The 22,011-nt window shown below is 39.4% G+C and overlaps 1 protein-coding gene across 1 annotated transcript in view; it reads left to right on the top strand.

Moving 5' to 3' along the window:
* SNX4 (sorting nexin 4) overlaps nt 1–22,011 on the top strand; it is a 36,697-nt gene that overhangs the window by 4,294 nt on the left and 10,392 nt on the right. The window contains exons 3-9 of the mRNA XM_054070176.1: nt 8,605–8,743; nt 8,820–8,969; nt 10,090–10,137; nt 14,029–14,084; nt 18,570–18,642; nt 20,167–20,228; nt 21,685–21,750. Of these exons, the coding sequence (XP_053926151.1) occupies nt 8,605–8,743; nt 8,820–8,969; nt 10,090–10,137; nt 14,029–14,084; nt 18,570–18,642; nt 20,167–20,228; nt 21,685–21,750 (594 nt within the window). The remainder of the gene's footprint in view (nt 1–8,604; nt 8,744–8,819; nt 8,970–10,089; nt 10,138–14,028; nt 14,085–18,569; nt 18,643–20,166; nt 20,229–21,684; nt 21,751–22,011) is intronic.

Here is a 22,011-nt window from a genome sequence, read left to right on the forward strand (position 1 = left end):
GTAGACTGCAGAGCCTCAGCCACTTCCAAAGGTCTGCTTCCTGAAAGCGTGTCCTTTAGTCTTGGTTTACACCTTTCTGCATTAGCTAAGTAGGTCTTTGTGGTGAGCAATTTCCGTTCAATTAATCTTAAAGTCAGTTCATTTCAAAGCTTCCGTTAAATGATATAGTTATCTTTAAATAACTTAGTTTTTATATTCTCGCTGTGAGAACAGATGAACGCTTCCACCTCTTTGTGGGAAATGGCAGTAAGGCAAATACCAATTCGTATAATTAAGATGTGTAACAACATATTCCTTCTTGAGGTGTAGGTGCTCAGCATATCACTTGCACTTTGTAGGGGAAACTGCAAATATCCAAGGCCTTACTTAAATTCAGATTTGCATGCTTTTTAGAAATGTAGGCAGCTGTGTCTTATCCAAGAGTCTGCACGGAACTACAAGAACTGAAATAGTATAAAACCCAGAATTTGATTCCCGGTCTTGTACCCTTGGTTTTCCATGACAGCACCAAAAATTAATCAGAATGCAGAGCACTTCAAACTGCTCTGTGGTGATGGACTTTTAATTATAGTATTTACAGGGATGCCTTTTTTCCTGTTCTTCAAAGTAAGCAATTTCATGTGTAGTAGTAGGACACTTCCAATTAGTTAACTTTGAAAGTCAGCAGGGATGGAAGCAGGTCTCTAGCTTGGTCCCTCTGGTCACACAATATGATGATTAGAGTGGGTTATTTATTTATTTAAATGTCGCTTTAGGAAAAAGTAATGCAACTTTGTGCAGCCTGGTAGCTGATCACTTAATAGCAGGATCCCTGGTTTCCAGCCCTAGTAGTGTTTACTTCCTTTTGTAGTAATTTGACAGGGTGGCCCACTGTATTTGCTAGTTACTCCTCCAGTATAGATTCCACGAGAGAAATTAACTTGGAAATCAGTAGCCAGCTAGGTCACAGTTCGGATATAGCAGTGCTGCACTGTGGAACTTAAGGAGTTTTTCCTTCATTATGTTTTGTTTGAGTTCCTTTCCCAAAGTCTCCCATTCCATGATGGGCCAGGTGAAGAGCCCAGGCATGCTTTTCCTGGGAAGAGGCACAGAACAAATGCCCACAGAGGTACGCTGTCTTCTGATGAAACAACAAAATGCAGATCTCAGTCATTGAGAGTCAGGAAGACTTGTCTGCTGCGTGCAAAGGAGGTATCAGGAAAAAAGGGAGAAAGTCTAAATTCAGCATGAGCTTTGAACAGGGGATAGTCAGGAGGTAAAGAAGAGGGGAAAAGGATGAAAAGAAGGTTTCTGGGAGTGGTTGGCATAAGTTCACCAAGAGGATGCTAAGGGAGACAGTGAACCTGCGTTAGCAGGGGGTTTGGACTGCATGATCTCCAGAGCTCCCTCTCAACCCCAACCATTCTGTGATCCTGTATGGAGGAATAGAAAATTTACTTTAGTGCTGATTTCTACTTAATACTATGAATCCTTAATCTGCCTAGTGGATGTGTATTTTAGTGAAATACTGTGGACTATTCACGTGACAGTGTAATAATAAAATAAAATCACCTGGCTGTGAAAATGTTCTGACAAGAGAACGGCCTCTTTGTCATACAGTGTGCTGGGTGACCTTCATTGGTTTACAAAGAACGTGGCTGATCTGTAATGACTGCTCTTCTGTCTGTTGAGACTTCTAAATGCAGAGACCGTTTCTAAATAGCTAATGGAAAAAGTTGCCCAGCCCCCTCAACTGGTCTTCCTCTACTTGGAGAGTGAGCCTTGTGCGTGGTAGAGGAGTGAAGGTGTTGCTTCTGTTCACTGGAAGGTCAAAGGCTCAAAGCAAAGTTACTGCCTCTGCAATTGAAGAGATGATTGCTTTTACAAGGAAATAAACCGATGTATTGCCTTTTCGGCTGACTTAATACTTTGCAGCCATTTCTCTTTTTATTGCATTCAGAATTATTTAATGGCTCATTTAAGATAATCAGTTTTAAATGGGAAATGGGAAGAGGTTAATCTAAAGTTTTCACGTTGGCACTTTGAATTAAGGTGAACGGACGTGACTTTTGGAGTAATGTAATCTTCTAATCGCTTATGATAACATCAGTTATGAATGTGAAAGCTGAAGGTTTCAATTTTGTCTTTTAATTTTTTTTCAGGCAGGTTGGTTCATTTAATGAATAACGTGTATTGTTAAAACTGTACTTAGAGGGGAAACATATGGTTTTCCTGCCTCAAGACTGTACAAGTATTATATTGTATTTTTAAAACCAAAACAAATTGAGAAGTTTGACTGAATGTCAACAGGTGATTATAATCTTAGTTGAAACTGGTCTGCAGTGTTTGCATTTAATGGTGGAGTTCATAATGTGGTCTAAAAAATTAGATGGTAATGAAGGTATTAAGTGTAATGAGTACCTGTGTGGATTTCTACTTCCTTTCTAGAACAGGGTTCCTGGGGAGAAATGCCCTTGTAATTGGTGATATTTTATGGTCTTGTATGTAACCAGGTGGAGAAATTTTTCTGTGATTAAAAAAGATTATTCCTCTCATCTTGCTTGCCTGTCCCAAATCCATCCATGCAGTTTCAAACACTCGCCGCTTCATTTAAAAGGCAGTGGTGTGGACACAGGCTTATAATTAGGGGCTGTATAGTACTTTCCCACCATAGCTGTGTTCTCTCTAGAAAGCAGAATCTGGCTACTTTTACTTTATCAAAGCCTGGGTGGAAGAGGGAAATCTACAACTAGTACTAATAATTTCATATGTGTCTTAAACTTATTCAAATGAGTTAACTTAAAAAGCATTGCTGCTTTATTGGGTGCTACTCAGCTGTCCTCTTGCAACATCTTCCTTCTCCAGTCCCTCAAAGTCACTAAAGTGATGTTTCACAGCCTGTTGGAGAAACCTATCTAGAGCGGGTGCTGCTGTGGCAGAGGCAGCAGGGATGTTGCTCCTGCAGGGAAGGGTGGTGCAGTGGCAGGCTCTTGCTGAGGCGCAGTTGTTAGGGTGCAGCTTTTTGCAGTGGGTTGTTGGGCAAAGAACATCCAGACGTTTCTCTGGACTAGTGTCTGTTTACCGATTTTGCCGTTGTACTCGCTTGTTTTACCTGTTGTCCTTTAACTGCTTTTCACCTCAAACTGTGCACTGTGTTTTTTAAAAATAAAAGCAGCATCTACCACCAAAAAAGGGAGCATTTGCACTTCTGAGACAGTGAGAGTAAATGCATGTTAGAATAAAGGAAGTAAGTATGATCTGAGGAGAGAAATAACATCAGGCTGCTGATATTAGACTGTGTTGAGGAGGTTATATGTAAACTATGCAGGCAGGTTTGACCTTCAAGATTCTCTAGTAGTAATTTATCCTTTTTCTTCGGGATTCAACGTGGGGCTTGTGTGTCCCTCATAAGGGTGGTAAAACTTGGTTAACTTAGGTTTAGGGAAGCCAGCCTAGCCTGTTGTCTGCAGATGTGCTTTGTCAGAATGAATTGACAGTAGGTTTTAGATCTGGTAAACTTCCTTCGCTTCTTCAGCGTGGGCAGGGAAGATGTGCTGAGTGTTGTGATCTGGTCCGGCAGCCTGCTTCCTTCCTCCTTGAGTTCTTGAGGCCCCTTGTGGATGTAAAACTTCAAGTAACAGAGTGCCTGCATCTCCATTGAGGGTGGTATTGGTTTATTCTGACGCAGGACTAGGCTTCTCTATAAAACTGTGGTCCTTCCCTACTGAAGTGCTACACTCCTAGATGGCCTTTTAAAAATTTTGATTCCTATGTAATTTTCTACTTGGCATTTGTGTGTGTGGACTGAGATGTTACTACTCTGATTATTGTGGGTTTTTTTGTTTTTAAATGACTGATATATTCTTCTTAATTCTGACATACTGATACAGTAGGCATGTTGAGAATTTTTTTGCACAGTTACGGCTCCACATGGCCTTTGCTTCTAGTTTATAATAAACTCTGCAGAACAATCATGAAGCATTAAGAGCATTATTTACACTGCAGCATTCTCTTGTCAGGAGGCTATGACCTCTTACAATGACAGTTTACTAATGGTGTGTTGGCCTGAACCCTTACAAATGATAAATGGGCTGCCTCGCTATTAAAATATATGATGATCCTATTGGTGGATTTGCTTTTCTTCATTATTTGTAGGATAGGAACTTGAAATGTAAGTGCATTCTCTTCTAACCTGTAATCCATCCATCGGAAGTAGAGTATGTGTAGTTCCCCAAACAAAGTTCAATCTGAGAAGTCACTTTTAAATTTCTAAAGACAGTCTTCTTGATTACATTTTTTTTCTCCTGTTAAGTTTGTAACAGAGCACGATTCTTTAGTTCTTTTGTCATGCTTGTAGCGTTAAAACTACTGAAGCTTATTAAATGATAATGTGACTCTCTTGACTGCAGGAATTGGGAGTTCTAAGAAAAATACAGATCAATTTTTATACTATAAAGCTGACTTGGCAAAAATGAGTGTGTGAAGAAATAGCAAGCCAGAGAAGGATGAGTTAAGAAAAATCAACTATGGAAGACAGCCTACCTAACTTCATAATACTAATGTATATTACTGTTTTTTTATATGAGTGCTATGTTGAGGTCACTTACAAATGCATACCACCAAAATCTACTACTCTCTACGACTGCCTGAAAGGAGGTTGTAGCAAGGTGGGTGTTGGTCTCTTCTCCCCGGTAACAAGTGATAGGGTGAGAGGAAATGTCCTCAAGTTGCACCAGAGGAGGTTTAAAGTAGATTTTAGGAAATATTACTTCACAGAAAGTGTTGTCAAGCATTGGAACAGGCTGCCGAGGGAAGTGGTTGAGTCACCATCCCTGAAGGATGTTTAAAAAATGTGTAGATGCAGCACATGGGGACATGGTTTAGTGGTGTACTTGGTGGTGTTAGATTTATGGTTGGACTTAATCATAAAGGTCTTTTCCAACCTAAACAATTCTGCGATTCTGTGAAAATTGGTGATAGTTCTTTTCTAACATCTTGTGAAGTTGTATTTCTACAGAAGTGCACTTGAAAATGGATTGGGAATGTTTGAATCAGAAACTTCCTTGAAAGATAAACAGCAAACTCTTTTTCATTATTCTCTGTGCTGACCTTGTTGATGTTACAGGTTATTCAGCTATATAAAGATAAATATGTGATTAATATGAGATCAAGCTTGCGCTACATTGGGAATTGATCAGGTCAGAAGCAGAAGACAACAATTAAGTATATGCTGTGTTGAAACAAAACAGCCAAATGAACGTTTCCAAGTACTTTGTCTGCAGGAGGTGAAAAACTTTATATTTCAATTTACGTATGGCAGTGTATAAGCCCACAGAATAAGGTAAGTAGAGATGAAAAATCATTGTGGCTAGCAGTGCTTTTCCTTAGGGGCTCATATTGACAAGAAAAATAAGAATGATGTTTAAAAAATAAAGTGAACAGTTCTGCCTGCAGTTTACCTTTGGTGGTAAGTTCGCAAGCCTCTGTAACTCGACTGTATGTCTGAAATTTCTTAGGCTGCCATAAACTGTCAGTGGTGTGTGTGCACCTAGCCTGCTTCTGTTTGTAAGGTGATGCAGTCAGTCTTAAACTTCAGCTGATTTAAAAAATAAAGATGAATAATGAAACTCTCCTGTTGCAGTGTTTCATCACTGGAAAGGAGCTGATTAAACTCCTGAGCCAATCTCAGGGCTGCCTTTGCTGTGGCCAGGAAATGGTTATACAGAAGAGTGACAGAGATATTTAGTAGCAATGGACGAAATGCATTGTGCTGGGTTTTTTTTCTTCTTCTGTTTCTTGTCTGATAGAACAGGCATTATGTTATGGAGATCTGGATCTGTAATCTTCCCACCTTTAGAGTAAGGATGGCCTTACTCTACTTCCCTCTGTGCAATGCATCTGCCTAGCTCTAGGTGAGTCTCCAGTGTTCACTGCTGTCCCAGCAGCATCTGTATCTGCATCACAGCTAGGTTCTCCTGGGATGTGTCTGTGCTCTCAGGGTAGTCCTGGCCTGTGTGTATTCTCATCTCCCTTTTCATGTTTGCTCATGCAGAGTCTTCTCAGACAGGGTCCCCATAATTCTATGATGTATTGATGGTGGCAGTCTTGCTTAAGCGTTGATAATAACCCATATAGAAGTAGTGCTCTTGAAACTCATGGTCAGTGCAACTGGTTGATAGGTGCTGAAGCTGGAGAGTAAAAGGATTCCTAGTTGTAAATACTTCTGTGTGAGTCTCTTGAATGGCCAGATTATTTACCAAACACTGCTGGGAGTCTTCTCTAGAAAAACAAGATTTGTGCCTTCACCTTTCACGTGAACAGCTAATCTTCCATGGCGTACTTTATCTATTTAAATTCACATCCAGCTCAGCAATCACACGGTCACTGGATTCCTGCTTTTAGCTGAAATGTTCTTGAAATGCTTAATTTGTGCAATGTTGATGTAGGGAGGAATGCGGTGCAGCCTGCTCGCCCAGCACTGAGATGAGCTTACCCTCTTCAAAACTCTGCAGTGGCTGCAGTTGCAACTTCATTGAATCTAAATACTCTAATTGGGAAGAATTCTGGGGGAGGTTGGTAGTGCAATTTAGTGGCTGCCAGCAGTGCGCTCACCTATTTTTATGTCAGTTTCAAATTGTTTTTATCTGCAGCAGTTTCTGTTGAATGTTTGTGAATACATTCTTTTTCCTACAAATTCAGTCACCTGGAATAAATGGCCTTTCCATGAAGCAAAGGCAAATATACAGAAAGTGTTCTGCCTTATTCATTTAAAAATTTCTGTTGCAGTATTTCTTTACTTCAACCTCAAGATGTAACCATGTTTGTTTTTTTTTTAAGCAAGAGGATAGAGAGGATCAGCCTTGCTGTAATGAGAGTTCAGAAATGAGTGACAAAGGCTACTTCTGTTTTATTTAAGTGTATCAAGTAATTGAGGCTGATCTGGAGTGGGATTGTTTTGCTTTTCAATAAGGTCATTAGAAGTCCAACCTTGCAGGTTAAGAATAGCTTAAAAAATTGTGTGTTATTTAGATGTTTTTAAAACTCCTTCATAAAGTTCTTATGAATTAAAGAACTCTATGGCCGGAGTTCTGCTGGAAGAAATAATGTAATACCCTATTCTCTGAGTACCCTACGAGTAAGTGCTTGTAGTACATAACTTACTGTGCCCAGTTCTGGGCTCCCCAGCACTACGAGGGTGTGGACATACTGAAGCAAGTTCAGTAAAGGGCCATGAAGATGATTACGGGCTTGGAGTGTCTTGACATGCAGGGAGAGGCTGATCTGAAAGAACTCAGGGGATCTTAGCAATGTGTGTCAATACCTGTTGCAGAAGGTAAAGACGGTGGAGTCAGACTCTGTGATGCACAGAGAGAGAACAAGAGGCAGTGGCCACAAATTTGGATATAGGAAGTTCCATTTGAAAATAAGAAAACCTTATTACTGTGACGGTGGTCAAATACGGGAATGGGTTCCCAGTGTGGTGGTAGTGTCTCTGTCCTTGGGGATACTCAAAACCTGTCTGGATGTGGCTTTGTGTGACCTGCTTTGAGCAAGGGGGTTAGACTACGGATGTGCAGAGGTCCCTTCCAACCTCAACTAATCCGTGAGAATCTCACAACATAGTTGATAATGTTTGATGTAGATTTATACCAGTGCCTTGTATGCTAATTAGTCACTTCATTGAAGAACTAAGGTAGATCCCGACATCCCAGATTTATGCTGAGTGCATTGTCTGAATTCTCTCTCTGTGTTTATTCTGACACGTGCCAACTGTCAGTAAGTGTTACTGACTTGTTGCTTATTTTATGATATTGCAAAGTATTTCTGTTGCTTTAAATGTCTTGTATGAAGAATGATTTTTTTCCGGGTTTTTATATTACTTTTAAAACCTGTAATAATCTTTGGTTTCTCCTTTTATGGTAACATAAAATCCTTTGATACCTTGCTAGGTGATGTTGACTTTATTTTTTTAACAATTTTTTCAAGTGGATTGGTTTTGTACCTGCTTATTCTTTTAGCTGGTTTGTTGGACTATGTGTCCTTAGTCCTTAAATATAAAAAGATACCACTTCGAGCAAAAAAAAGGAAGTGCTTTGAAGTTTGCTCTATTTTTCTGAAAATATCCTTTAAAATTTCTTAATATTTTTAAAGTTATATTTTTTAACTATTCTAGCTGTTGCGGGCAAGACTATTTTTATCATCTGAAGTGAAGATTTCCCTATTGAATAGTAAATTTCTCCTTGTAATACTCTGTATCCTTTGGCTGCTTATGAAATCATGCTGACTTGGAGCCTAACGCTGTTACAAGAGAAATCTTATTTTATAGTTATGGAACCAAGTCATTGGTATGACTGTTTCCTTGACTGTGACCTACCTGTTTGTGGTGTGATGAAAATGCATTGACTTTTCCTGTGTTCCTAAATATTTGAGTGCTATCAGGCAGAAATTATAAATATCTTTAAATGAAGTATATAGATACAAAGTCAATTAAGATTACTTTGGATTATAAGCCAGTTATGCAGTAATCGTTGCTGGGTAACTATGTTTAGGGCCTCTGCTCTAATTGTACTGATGGTTTGAAGGTGGTAGCTTACTAATGCTCAAAGTTGCTCTTTTATCTTCCAGAGCGGTTGAGCCCCAGAGTGAGGGACAATGCGCCCCAGTGGACTCCCTGTGGCGGCGTTACAGTGAATTTGAGTTGTTGAGGAATTACTTGTCGGTTACCTATCCACATATTGTTGTTCCACCTTTGCCAGAAAAAAGGGTAAGGAGGCCGAGGCTGTGGCTTGCTTTGTATTGTTTGTTATTTGTTTACTATTGGCTCTTTTCTTTTTAAATAGGCTGACTTTGTTTGGCACAAGCTATCAGCAGATAATATGGATCCAGATTTTGTAGAAAGAAGAAGAATCGGTTTGGAAAACTTCCTGTTGCGTGTGGCTTCACATCCTGTTCTTTGCCAAGACAAAATCTTCTATTCATTTTTAACGCAGGTATGGTAAAGTGATGTGCTTTCTAAATAAGTTCTTTAGTGGTTATTTATTTAAGATGTCCTTTTGCTCTTCCTCCCTCCCATTGATCCACAGCTTGTTCTGTGTCTAGAATAAGGATAAACAACATGAATAAACTTGAGGTGAAAAAGGCTTGTCTATCTAAAAGCTTCTTAACAGCCCACTGCAGTTGTACAATTGGCCTTCTAATGTACCTTATGGCTTCTTTCCAATCTAGTTTTAAGGCTCCTAAGAGAGAATTTCCACCTTTTTTGAACAGCATATTGGGAACTTAATGTATGTTGGTTGGGAAAGCTTCCCTAGGACTAAAGCTGAAGTAGTTAGCATGCTGTACTGCTGACTGTGGAGACAGTACTGGCTTCCAGTTCAGCTTTTGGATATTCATGGCTTCTTCAGCTTTGTGGTTAGAATCATGATCCATTTGTATGTGCTGTGGTCCAAAACCAGTACAACGTGTTATCACAGAAGTTGTGATTCAGCTGTCAATTAAAACATTGCATTCTGCATTTTTCAACTTCAGGAGATGTTGGATGTTCCTTTTTTCTGTGCTTTGATGAAAGATTCTCAAATAGCAGAATGAGCAGATATAGATATGTTTAGCACAGCACAGTATAGTGTGTAGATGAACCAGTGTATAGGAACTGAGAATGGTGGACAACCAGCCCCTACATGTGAGCATGGTGACTGCATGAGCACTGTATACAGGTGACAGCTATTTGTTCTCTGGGTGCTCTCTACCACAAGCTGCAAAGGTCCTTGGAGCTGCTGATAATCTTAACAGGCAATAGATAGTAACTACTGTTCTTTCTAGAGAGCTGAGCTATCTCTTTAGACAAAGCTGTGTGCAGCTCCTACCCCCAGTTTATAGAATGAGGAAATTGGATAGCAAAGAAGAGAGGGGTTTGGGGAGGTTAGTATGTAAGCCGATGTAGTGATGTGTTATTCTTAACCCAGATTCTTGGGAAGACATGAGGGGAGTAGCTGAGGCAGAACCAAGGCTTACTGCAGAAGTTCTTCCAATATACGGACTGATACAGGGACTTGCAAAATCTGTGGTGCTCTTAAATCACTCCAACTGAACATTCTTTTCCTGTCTTTTTAGGAAGGTGGATGGAAAGAAATGGTGAATGAGACTGGGTTTCAGATAAAGGTAATTACTGTAGTTTTTTTGTCTCATGACTGCAGTGACACAGAAACACTCCAGCAGACATGTTTTAGGCAATTTATGAAAGGCTGTTTGCTGTTAGAATGAGTTAAAGACATTGCTTTATGAATACTTGTAACTACAAAACCCAGTGGTGTTCTCAGCATGTAATAGGTAAGACTTCAGTCGTTGAGTTCTCTAGCAGGCTTGTTAATATGTTTGATGCACAACCTTGTAATTCTGCTAATAATGTAGAATCATGATCCTTACAAGCTTTAAAATTAATGAATTTGAGCTCATAGCAGTGTATGTTGTCAGTTTAGTTTAGCTTTGTTTTAGAGATGGGTGTCAGATTTATCCTGGTAGGAGGTCCAAGGTGTTAAAAAAAAAGGCAAGCAAAGTAGTCTGAATTGTAGAACTTCTCTACAAGGTTAAGTAGCTGAAAGAGACTAAGACAAGTGGATTTGATGCCCCCTAACTGTTTAACGTAATGTATCTTGAAGTAGTGCTGTCCCCGTTGACATCAGTGAGTTCATGGCTGGGTGAACCGATGGAAGACTTGTAGAAATAATTTATCAAAGGTGGTCTATCTCTACAGGACAAGAATCTGTGAGAAGCTAGTAGGTTGCTGGGCTGTGTCTGGAAAAGTTACTAAATGGACACAAATACTGAGCTTTTGTTTGGTTGTAACATGATCAACTCTCATGAAATCACAGCTGAAAAGTGAGTGGTTTATCAAGAATTATTCTGAATAGTGAGAGCTAAAGAAAATCATGGGTGCCCTTATCCTCAATGTCCAAGGGGCTTTGATACTGACACTTAACGTTGATAACTGAGGTTGACAACAATTCTCTTCCATCATGGTAGGATTTGCATTTTGCTAGTATTCACAATACAAAAAAATGTAAAGTGCTCACGCTTTGTTCTCCTAGTCAAGACGTCTTTATTTCAACTTGCACTCACAGGAGTTCAGAATGTTTGTACTCGCAGGGTGTGTTCAGAAGCACACAGTTTATGAGAGAAAACGTAGCAGAATGATGAGAATATTTGCCTATGTGAAACCATATTGTAGATTAAATCAAATGGGCAAGGCCTATTTTGCTTCTAGATTTGATTGTGTATATAGTTTCCTTTTTACAGGTCCTGTTTCCTTAGGAAAGGAAATAATTTTTTGCAAAGGACTAGAAGAAAGCATATTTTCTTTACTTAGTATCTAAGGTATAAACTCCTTAAGACTGCAGGTTATTTAGCACTACACTAAAGGACCAACATATATTTACTATATGTCTTAGACTAGAATCAGACCACTGTTTTACATGCTGCTGCTGTCTCTGCTGCTGATGCATTAAAGCAGGACCTGTGTTTTGTCCCAAAGGGTTTGAATCAGGCTAACTAAACTTTAAGTTAGGCATTAAAGCAGTGTAGCCTGTTAGAGTCAAATGTTGATATTGGAGACTTTGTTTACTCTGCCAAATGTATTATTAAATCATGCCTTTCCTCTCTCCCACCCCAGCACTTAATTTTATTCTTTAAGGGGTTTATCACTTGTGTTTTTAACTCTTCCTTTAGGAAGGATAAAATTCCTCTCCCTTTAGTTTACTTAGAGATGATTATAGGATCGTAGTAGGAATTACCTGTCTGAAAACTCCTCGCTTGTACCTTATTTGATGAGTTCATCTCTCAAATGTTTGCATGCATTAGTCTTAACTGAAGTTTAAGACGGGACAGACATTTTTCTAACAGTGTAACTCTACATAGTGCAAAAGCTCAAAAGTGGTGTGGGAGCTACTGTGCTGTTAACAGCTAGAAGGAAGTATCCCTTCCTTCTTGAGAAGATGGTCAAGCATAGGCAGGGTCTTGGTTGCTGCCTGACAGTGCTTGTGTACTTACTGAACTCTTCCTTTGGAGTACTTCATGTGTCTAACAAAAGGCAGAAACTCCCCCTCTAACTGTAGTGTAGGGAATGAGCCTTTTCAAGTGTAGACCTGTTGAATGTGCATGCTGTCCCAACAAACTCAAATGGCTTTGGCGCTTGCTGTTTGATCGTAAATGCAGTGTTTTGTGAAATGACTGCTTAGAGGGGAAGGACTGATGTAGCATCAGTGTGCTTAGGTGGGGGTTGTACTGTGAGAGGGTGTATGGAGTACACATAAGTGGGTCTGAACGACCTGAAATCTGACTGGTGTGTGTAATGACTCATTGGGATGTAGCAGGGGAGGTCTAAGACCATACAAGCCTGTGAAGCACCTGGAATAAACATAAAGACTGGCACTTGGAGTTACTACAGTGTTTTGTGTTTCTTGTGCTACCTTGGACATGCTTCCCTGTGCCACCTTTGTCTTCCCGTTGCAAGATATTCTTAGAGGAGTCCTGCATATAGTGGTGACAATGAACCTGTTCTCTTGCAGTATCGGGCAGTCCTAATTTTGCAGGCTTCATTCTCTCACCTTTTGGTTTGTCGATTATGTTTTGTATCGGTGGTTTGGTGACTGGAAGAAGGACAGCTAAAGTCAACAAGATTTCCATCAGTACCTTTCATCCTAGCTGCAGGAAAGAAGCTACTTTCCCTCAACTTGAATGCTCCTCTAAATGTCCCATAGGTATGGAGGCAGTTCCAGGGGAAAGGGCCTTGCAGTTATATTGAAATATGGGTGTCTTCTCAGGGAAGTGAAACAGTCTCAGACTGTGCCTGGCTGATCTGTGAAAGCTGTTGCAAGAGCTCTAAAGGAAGGATTCTCTTCTTGGTTTGGGGAAACACTATGTTCCCTTCACCATCAAATTCAAAACAGCTCTTCAAGCTCTGAACTGGCGGTAGCAGTGCATGAAATATTCCTGTGTCATATACCAGCACTAACAAATACTGCTAAAGTAACTTGCTGCTAGCAGTTGTGGTGCAGTCTGTTAGCTAAAAGAGTACAGTATACGAAATCCATGCACCTCACCAGATGTGTGTGTTTAATTTTTTTCACTGAAAAGAGGGATGTTTTGATGAAAAGTAAACCCCAGCCACTTTTCTGGAGCTGGAGTTTTCATGCAGTATAGATGAGCCCTGAGTGAACTATATGCAAAATGCTAAATAGAAATTAAAATTTGTGGTGATGTGGGACCTCTGTGGATGAGGCTGGGATAGCTCTCTGTGTTGGTGTTGTATTGAGGGTAAATACCCATTGCACAGTTTAATGTTTAATTAAACTGAAAAACTCCCACCTTCTTAGAGAAGTTACAGACTGCTGTTGCGGTCATTGGTAAACCAACATCTCAAAAAGCAAAGTAGGCAATTACCTTTTTAATTAGGTATTGAACTTTATTCTGTAGACATTTACACATACTCTGTTATAAAAATTAACACTGCATTAAAAATAGTTCTATTCTGATATACAAATTACATTTTCTGTAAAGCAAGCCATAAAATAAGAGAACACCATATATAATATTTTGATGTCACTGGGGAACTGTTCCTAGTAATAAAGAGCACATAGAGGTCACTCTACCACCGGTTTTATTTGGTTTAAAAAATATAAAATAGTTTGTCCATATGGTCTTGTGTTACCCAGTTGCTTCATCTAAAAAGAATGTAGGGTTGTACATCTTAACTCCATGATTTGTGTAACATTTTGAAAAGGGACTATTTTTATGGGATTTGGATTATACCAGCCTAATTTTAGTGGATACTGTTTACATCCTACTTCAAAAAATACCTTAGTTTTTTGACTTTTAATAAAAAAATCTGTCATGCAAAGCAGCCAGTGTCAGCTTTTTCGACGTTTGAAGATTTAAATATGCCAGGAAGGCAGGATTTTTTCTAGTGGTTCTGCCAGAAGGCTGAGATTTTTTTTTTTCTGTCACTGGAATTTAATTGCATTAAATTAACGAAGCTTTTTTTTCCCCTTTTTTCAGGCAGATTCCAGATTAAAAGCTCTTAATGCAACATTCAGAGTGAAAAACCCAGACAAGTAAGATTGCACATCCTTCCTCCCTCTCCTTCCCCTTTTGAGTTACAACTGCAACTTCAGATGACAGAATATTCTATGTCCTTAGAATAAACTCAGAAAAGAAAAATTATCTTTCTGCACTTCAAATCTTAACAGAAGACCAGTAACGAAACAGTGTGAAAAGGTTTGATAAATCCTCTTAAAAGCAGCAAACCTTCAGAAACCTTGCATTTTACGTAGAATAAAAGCAAGAGACAGAAAGGCCCAGACTTTTGTCTCAATATTTGTTTGTAAAGAAACCTTAAGTGTGAAGAGAATACAGATTGCTAGCAGGTCTTTCCAAAAATCTGCTAGTGTGCAACTCTGTATGCACACTCGCTAGTGTTGCAGTTCATAGTTCTCTTCAAGCTGCCAATTTTCACAGATGCTTTTGGAAATCCAGAGGTCAGTTCAGCTCTGTTGCAGTTTGAGAAGCTCTGGGACAGGCGTTGGAGCAATCTGCTGGATCAAAAAACTGCTCAGAATTGCCAGGGTATGTAGTGGGAGGCTCATCACACCATAGGTGACGGTGAGAGGGGTAAAATGAGACTTTCTGTGTCTACAATAGTTAGAAACATTAGTGTGCGGCTGTAGAGTCAAGAGATGTTGCTATTTGCCGTCTATATAGAGACCCTTACGAAGTGCACCTTTGGGTTCACCAGCTGTCAAGTAGTGGCAATAGGGGATGCTACTTAGGGAGAGCCCGTATGCCTGACTGCTTTCTGTCGTCTGCTCTCTTTGTACTCCCCTAGCATCTACGGCTGTTGTGTTAAGGACGTTAGAGGGTACATACCTTTCTGAACCACTTTGTAGACTTATATATGAATTGGTGCAGTCCCTCCTAATTATTGTGTTTACTTTCGCAGCCTTCTGTGGCAGCAAGGAAGCTTTTAGCTAGGCTTTAGTATTAAAGATAACATTCACGACTGAGATCAAAAGACAGCAATTCTCTCAGTAGCTGAATTTGACCCTTTGAATGCTTCATCCTTGATCATCTTCATCTATGGCTAGCAGGAATTAGGTTTTCATGCTTTAATGGCAGGGAAACTTTGCCAGTAGTCTGCCTGTGGGCATAGGTGGGCAAAACTGGTTAAGGCTGAGATGAGGAATATACTGTCTATACTGTCACCTTTGGAGGTAACTTGTTGTTTCAAAAAGCAAAGCTGTTGTGAGAAGTGGCTTTGTAAAAAGCGGGAAAAGAGTTAATACAAAGAAAACATGAGGAAGGGCTTGTAACAAAACCAGTCTCAGTATCTGTGTCTCAATAGAGACTTTACAGCACTTAAGAGATACGGCACATGCTTTCTGTTGTATTCTGCCAGCTACAGAGCTTCCAAATTGAACTTTTGGATACAAGATGGTTAGTAAATTACTGATGAACATAACTTGCATGCTGTTGGGGTTTTTTTCAAATCAAGTGCATTTAGTACTGCGTGTGTGGCTCTAGCAGGAGGAATGGTGCCTTGCTCTGCCTCACCCTTTTACTGCTTGAGCTGCCTGGAATCTGACACCTTACCCCCTACATTACCTTTGGTGCTTGTGTGACTGGTGGTAAAGTGGGTTCAGGAAGCTCACCTTGCTGAAACAAAAGATCTGACTGCTGCTTGGAGTGTAAGCTTTCAAGTTCCTGGACCAGGAAGGGTTTGGGTGAAGGATAGCTGCAGCTCCCAGTCTGGATTGCCTTGTGGTGCTGTGGAGCTGCACCCTTTTGCTTAGAGCAACATGGGGGGCTTCAAACAGCCAAAACATTGCTGCTCTACGAGTTCAGTTGTGGACTGGAAACTAAACCTCCTCCTGTGGGAAGCAATTAATATCTTTAATGATGGAATTTATGTGGTGATAAAAACGTGGTATTCTGATACTCAGAGGTAAATTTGTATCTACTGCAAACTTCTCCAATTTGGCCTCATGGCACTCATCCTCTTATTCTCTTACTGTGCTGTAATCAAAACAATAGCTTTCTTCCTGGTGAAGTTTCTTAAGAAAACACTAAATCCTTTCCTAAGGCAGAATTAAGAAAAAAAACCCAGAAACCTCCCCTTTGTGTCTGGTTAGTTGGACAAGTGGCTTGTTTTTTAGTGAACTGTTCTCTTCTTGTGGTATCTTCCTTCACAAAACAGCACTGCTGCCCTGCCTGATACGTGGACAAGTTCTGCTGAGCAAAATGTGCAAAGTAAAGAATGTATTTACGGTAGAGACTATGTCAATATGACATTATCTTCTTTGATATTACTACAAAACATATTTCTGAGAAGCAGCCTAGTGGTGTTCCTACAGGAATGGCCCCTGATCTGTTCTTCATTTGTGTCTGAACTTCTACTTAATAGTTCAGTTAAATATCTAGACTGTTGGTAATGTTGCAGAACCAGTAAAATCAAGGGAAAAGCACTAGGCCTGTTTCAGTTACCGAGTGCCAAAACTGTGTCTTGTTTCACACTTATGTTGTTATGCACTGGGAAGTAAACATCCCTTTGTGTGCCTCGCCAAACTTGGTTTGGAGATGACTTTATATTTATGTAATTTTTCACATGAGCAGTGAGCAAATACTTGAAAAATAAACCTTTGATCTGCACCACCACAAATCTCTTTAAAACATTTTTTCCTGGAAGATTGTATTTGTGAAATTTTCACCCTTGACGGAAGATTAGGCAAAAAAATAACATCACTTTGATTTGTGTTGTTCTGAGACAACAAAAAGACAGCTTGATTCTGTAGTGGTGATTTGTTTTAATTATTATTATTTTTTTATTGTTTAATGGAGGCGGAATTGGCATGGGAGAAGATCTATTGCTGCTGGAGTCCAGGATACTGAAAGTCCTCTTTGGTTCCTGACTCTTGCCTTAAGGGAGTACGGCATTCCTAAAAGTTTTCTTGCCACAAAACAGGATAAATAAAACTTCATTATAAATTTCTGGATTGGAAAGAGGGATCTGTCTGAGCTGAAGGCAAGCTTTTTAATCTTTTGTTTTTAGTTCAATTATTTCAAGTATCTTCACTGTATGTGTCTGCAGCTGTCTGACATGCGGCCCTGGTGCATATTTTATAACGTGTAAACTGAAAAGATTGCTCTCTAAACCCCACTGTGCAGATCAATGACAATATTTATTTTTCCCATACAGTTTCTCTGCTGGCTTTTAAATCTTTTCATGTGCTTTAACCCTGTGTGTGTCGTAATCTTATAAAAGATGCTCCTTGGAGATCAAAAATATTAGGAATGGTAATAAAGCTCCTACTTCCTGAATGTAAGGAGGACAGTATTTTAGGGAAAGACTTCCTGGCAGGGGATGAAGAGGTGTTAAATGAAAAACCCTGGAATTTCATACTTGGTCACCCAAAACAAGTGACCTGACTCATTTCAGTAAGACCTCTTGGGTACAAACTATTCTGAAATACAAAGCCTGACTGTGTGCCCATGGTGGGAGGACGCATAAAGGTTTTAATGCTTGAACATCAGCCTGGAAGGCTAATCATAGTCTCCCATTCCTTAATTCTGGTTGTGTTCTGCTGTGTTTGTGTATTTTCAGATCATTGTTTAGTAATTTAGATAGAAGTGTTTCTGGCTTCCCATCTGGATGAATACAGTCTTTTGTATCAAAGTAGGTCATGAATTAGACTAGTGTATAGTAGAGAGGAACATTAACATGTGCAGAAGTGGCCTTTACTGTGGCTTAGTTATCTGTCACTAGCAAAGCTGTAGCCTGAGCTAAATTGAATAACTTCAGCTATCACCAAGGCTTTCCTGGGGTGGCAGATAAAATGCCTCTTCCTTTCAGTAGAGGCAGGCCAACAGTGTGCCCATTGTTACTTGTAATGGGTTACCTTACTGTTTGTTACCTTGCTAAATTGTAATGGCTTGATTGCTTTTAGCCTTGAGTAACTGTGCAGGTACAGGTCTAGATAGGGTTTTGTATGTAACTAGTTACAGTGACCATACGGCTTAGCCTTAGTGGACTTGTGATGATTGTGAATGCTTCCTTGAACTTCTGAAAGGCTGTACTCAAAACTGGCTAGATGGCAGCTTGGAAGTAAAATATCTTTGTCAGGTCAGAAACGTGAACATGTTTTTGTTAAGAAGTAAGTATGCTGCAGCAGATTTTGATTTTGCAGCTGATTTTGGCTTTGTATTTATTTGAAGCTTTCCTATTCACTCACACATGCCTCTATAAATCCCACTTTTAAAAACAACCCCAACAATGATGTAGTAATTTCAGTTAACTACTTACTTCATAAAAATTTCTCTTTAATTGTTCTAAACCGTCAAAACCCCAAACAATTCTGCAAGTGTTGGGTTGTTCTCTTTAGGAAGATTAAACTCTGCAGTCACTTCTTTAGGAGTCTTCAGCTAATCCCACCTCAACATAATCTAGGCTCAGTCTCTCTGGTTGTAGTGTTGTGGCTCTATCTTGTGTTCTGTGAAAGCTTGCTTTCATGATGGCTAATGATGTACTATCTGTTTCCTGCTCCCAGGAGATTTACTGAGCTAAAACACTATAGCGATGAACTGCAGTCTGTCATATCACACCTTCTGCGAGTCAGAGCTGTAAGTATTTCCCATGTGTGTCGTGACAAATAATATAATTTATTTCTAAGACAGTATTTCTTGTTTAGTCAAGAAAACTGGTATATGTGCTCTAGAGTAAGGGCAGTTGTGCCTGGGAGAATCTGGCTCTGGAGTACGGGGAAGGAGATGGCAAGGAGGGGGGCACTGACTTATTACAGATTTGGGCAGGAGAAAGTGTTCCAAATGTGATGGATGAGTTTGACAGGAGGAGCAAACACATGCATGTTGCTAATCTGCCCTCTCCCCTGATGGTCACATATCAGAGGGAGGTGTTTTAGAGACGATAGAGATGTCTGCTTCTCTCTACTCAGCAGAAGAGTTGCTTTTGCTGGATGTCTGGGCTGGGAAGGCCCCCAAAACACCATTTTCTGGTCAGGCATGTAATACCCTGTGTTGCTTGTAGTATGAATAATTTATGCTTCCCAACACACTTTTTCTTCTTTTTTTTTTTTTTTTCCCTTCTTTGGCTTATTCTTCAATCTGTAATGAATAATGTTCTTCCTAATGATGAGAACAATTATGTCATGCATCAATATACTCCATGGACTGAGAGTGGAAATTTTTTTTTTTTTAAGTCATAAAAAGGAAACGTGAAATTACAATTCCAATAATGAGCATGATACTGCTTTATAGGATGTTCAACAGGGATTTAATTTCTGATGGAAACTGTGCAGCAAAGAGGACTAATTGATTGCCCTGTTGAGCTGAGGTTCTTAGCGGTTTAACCGCTGGTGTTCTACTTACGGTGCCTTTTTCTCGGGGCTGTATGCGCCTGAGATCTGTTGGGAAATTTGCTTATGTTTCCTTTTTACTGCTTTGACAGACCACTAACGGTAACTCTTCCCGAACTTCAGTCTCATTTGTTGGTACATGACAATTACAAGGGCATTATCTGGATTAGAAGTCACACTTCAGAGTGTACATGTGGTCTTTTCTTTTGAGGTTGTTGCTGCAGCCAGTACTACAATACTGGCAGGTAGTGGTTCCCCAAAGAGCGGAAATGACATCTAGCTTGGGAAATAAGTTCTGTTCCTTTCCTTTCCTTTGTTTCACAGAGCTGGATGGAAAAATCAATTAAATTGTTAGAATTTTACTGATGTTTCCCTACAGTCTTGGTGACAGGATGGACTTTTGTCTTGCCATCTTTATGTTAAATTAGCAAGTGTATATATAAATTTGGCATTATTTGGGTAGAGGAGTCTATGCCTTACATCTGGTTGTCAAAAACTGAAGGTAACTTGATTATTTGTAGTCTTCATAGGCATATCCATACCTGAACGCTTCCAAAGAAATACTTGAAATGTTATTTTTCAATATAGCCTTGATGGTGACTTCAGTCTTCAAAGACTTAATGCTGTTAATTTTTCCTTCAGTAATAGCTTAGGTTAGATGTAGGCTTAGTCTTGTTTAAGTGTGTGAAAACATCAAAACTTTAACATGAAGTTTTCACAAAGCAATTGCACTTACTGTTCATGACCAAAACCTGTCTCTAAAATGTTTTAGAGGGTAGCAGACCGGCTATACGGAGTCTATAAAGTCCATGGCAACTATGGAAGAGTATTCAGGTAAGAGTTCATCTGTTCATCTGTTTTTTAAATATGTATGGAGAGAGAGAGAAGGGAATTTGTTGGTTATGTTGTTATCCTCAACATTTCGATGTCTGCCTTGAAAAACTTTGTGTTGCAGTACTAATGAGATTTCTGTGTTGGATGTAGCAATCTCTGGATCTACTGAGCTTAGTCTTATAGTAGAAGCTTTTTGGTTTGTATTTTGACCTTTGGGGATTTTGCAGTTCTATTAGCATTCTGTTTCTTCAGAAAGTAACTTATTTTCATGCAGTTGTCTCTGAAAATCTTCAAGTTCATTTTAGTGGTTAAAAATCAACAACTATCTATCCAATTTTAGTACATTTTCTAAGTGAATTTGCCAATCGTTTTTTGATTTATATGAGTGAGTTGCGTGCTCAAGTTTTCCATCTCGCTGGAGAATTAAAGAATTTAAACTTCTGGTTAAGGGAAACCTCCTGCTTCTACACACTGTTCAAGTGCTAAATTTAATTCTCTGGGTTAATGGATTGCAGATGTCTTTCTCATTGGGGGTTTTAAAGTGAAATTAGGTGTAGTTCTGTAATAACACAAAGACAAACAAATGTCAACATCAGCAGAGTGGAATGTTTATGAAAAAGTGAAGGACAGAATAGATGCCTGAGACATAAATTATGTGAAATATAAGGGGACGTCCTTCTTTTTTCTTGTAAAAAAGAGTTGTGGATGTAATTCTTGTAACTAAGAAATCTCATAAGGCTTCACAAAGCTGAGAACATGATTAAAATAGCAATGTATGTACTTGGGTGTCCAGAACAAGTCTCTTGCTATTTTAATTGTAGCTCTGTTTCCGTCTTTATCTAAATGATCTCCCTAATGTGAATTGGTACTAGCAGTAATGAGATGGTTGTAAGTTGCTATTTTTTTAATGAATAGAACTAAACCACAGTCTACTATGAAAACAGAAAACAACGTATAGCAAACAGTTTCAGGAGCAGTAAAATACTTGTGAATGTCAAGTCCCACCTTCTAGTTTGTGGAACAGGAGGCTTCTATCTGATGTGTTGAAAGTCTGGAAAGCTTCTTAATGAGACTGATAGACCAAATTCCCTTTTAGAAAGTTTGCTACTCCCTTGCCTCCTCCTTTATTGCAAGTACTAGTATCTTTTTTTTTTTTTTAATTGAGTTTTAGCTATTTAAACAAGACTCTCTCTTTCTTCTCAAAACCAATGCCAAATTAAGTATATTTGTGAGAATGAGTTTAGGTGGCAGGGACAACATTTTAACAGAGCACTGTAAATAGCCTTGCCACGCTGTCAGTGTTGCTTCTTAGAGGAAGAAAATCGTTTGGCCAAGTCTAACTTTGAGGCAGTTTCCATTCAGGTGTCACCTGGAAAAAAACTAGACACAGGATGCAGCTTATTAACTTCCCTTACCCTTCATGTGTGGTGTTGTTTCTTGTTTTTTTTCCCTACAGTGAGTGGAGTGCAATAGAAAAGGAGATGGGGGATGGGTTGCAGAGTGCTGGCCACCACATGGATGTGTAAGTACTGACTGAATATCTGATAGTTTGATGTAAGCCAGATGCAGAACTCTGTCTCTTTCCTCTCTTTTCCCTCAACCCCAAAGTACATACTAGTAGTGCGCTGGGAAAGCTGGGGGTGCGTGGTTTTTAGGTATACAGTATTTCTGTGACTTGGATGCAGGCACAATTTTAGCATCCATGTACTGTATTAAGTAGCTCAGAAGGTCTCAGGAGAGCCAGAGGGGTTTCTTTTTTTATTATTATTTTGAAATAGTAGAA

This window comes from Cuculus canorus, chromosome 6 (genome assembly GCF_017976375.1).
Source record: "Cuculus canorus isolate bCucCan1 chromosome 6, bCucCan1.pri, whole genome shotgun sequence".
In the NCBI taxonomy this organism is placed as follows: Eukaryota; Metazoa; Chordata; class Aves; order Cuculiformes; family Cuculidae; genus Cuculus; species Cuculus canorus.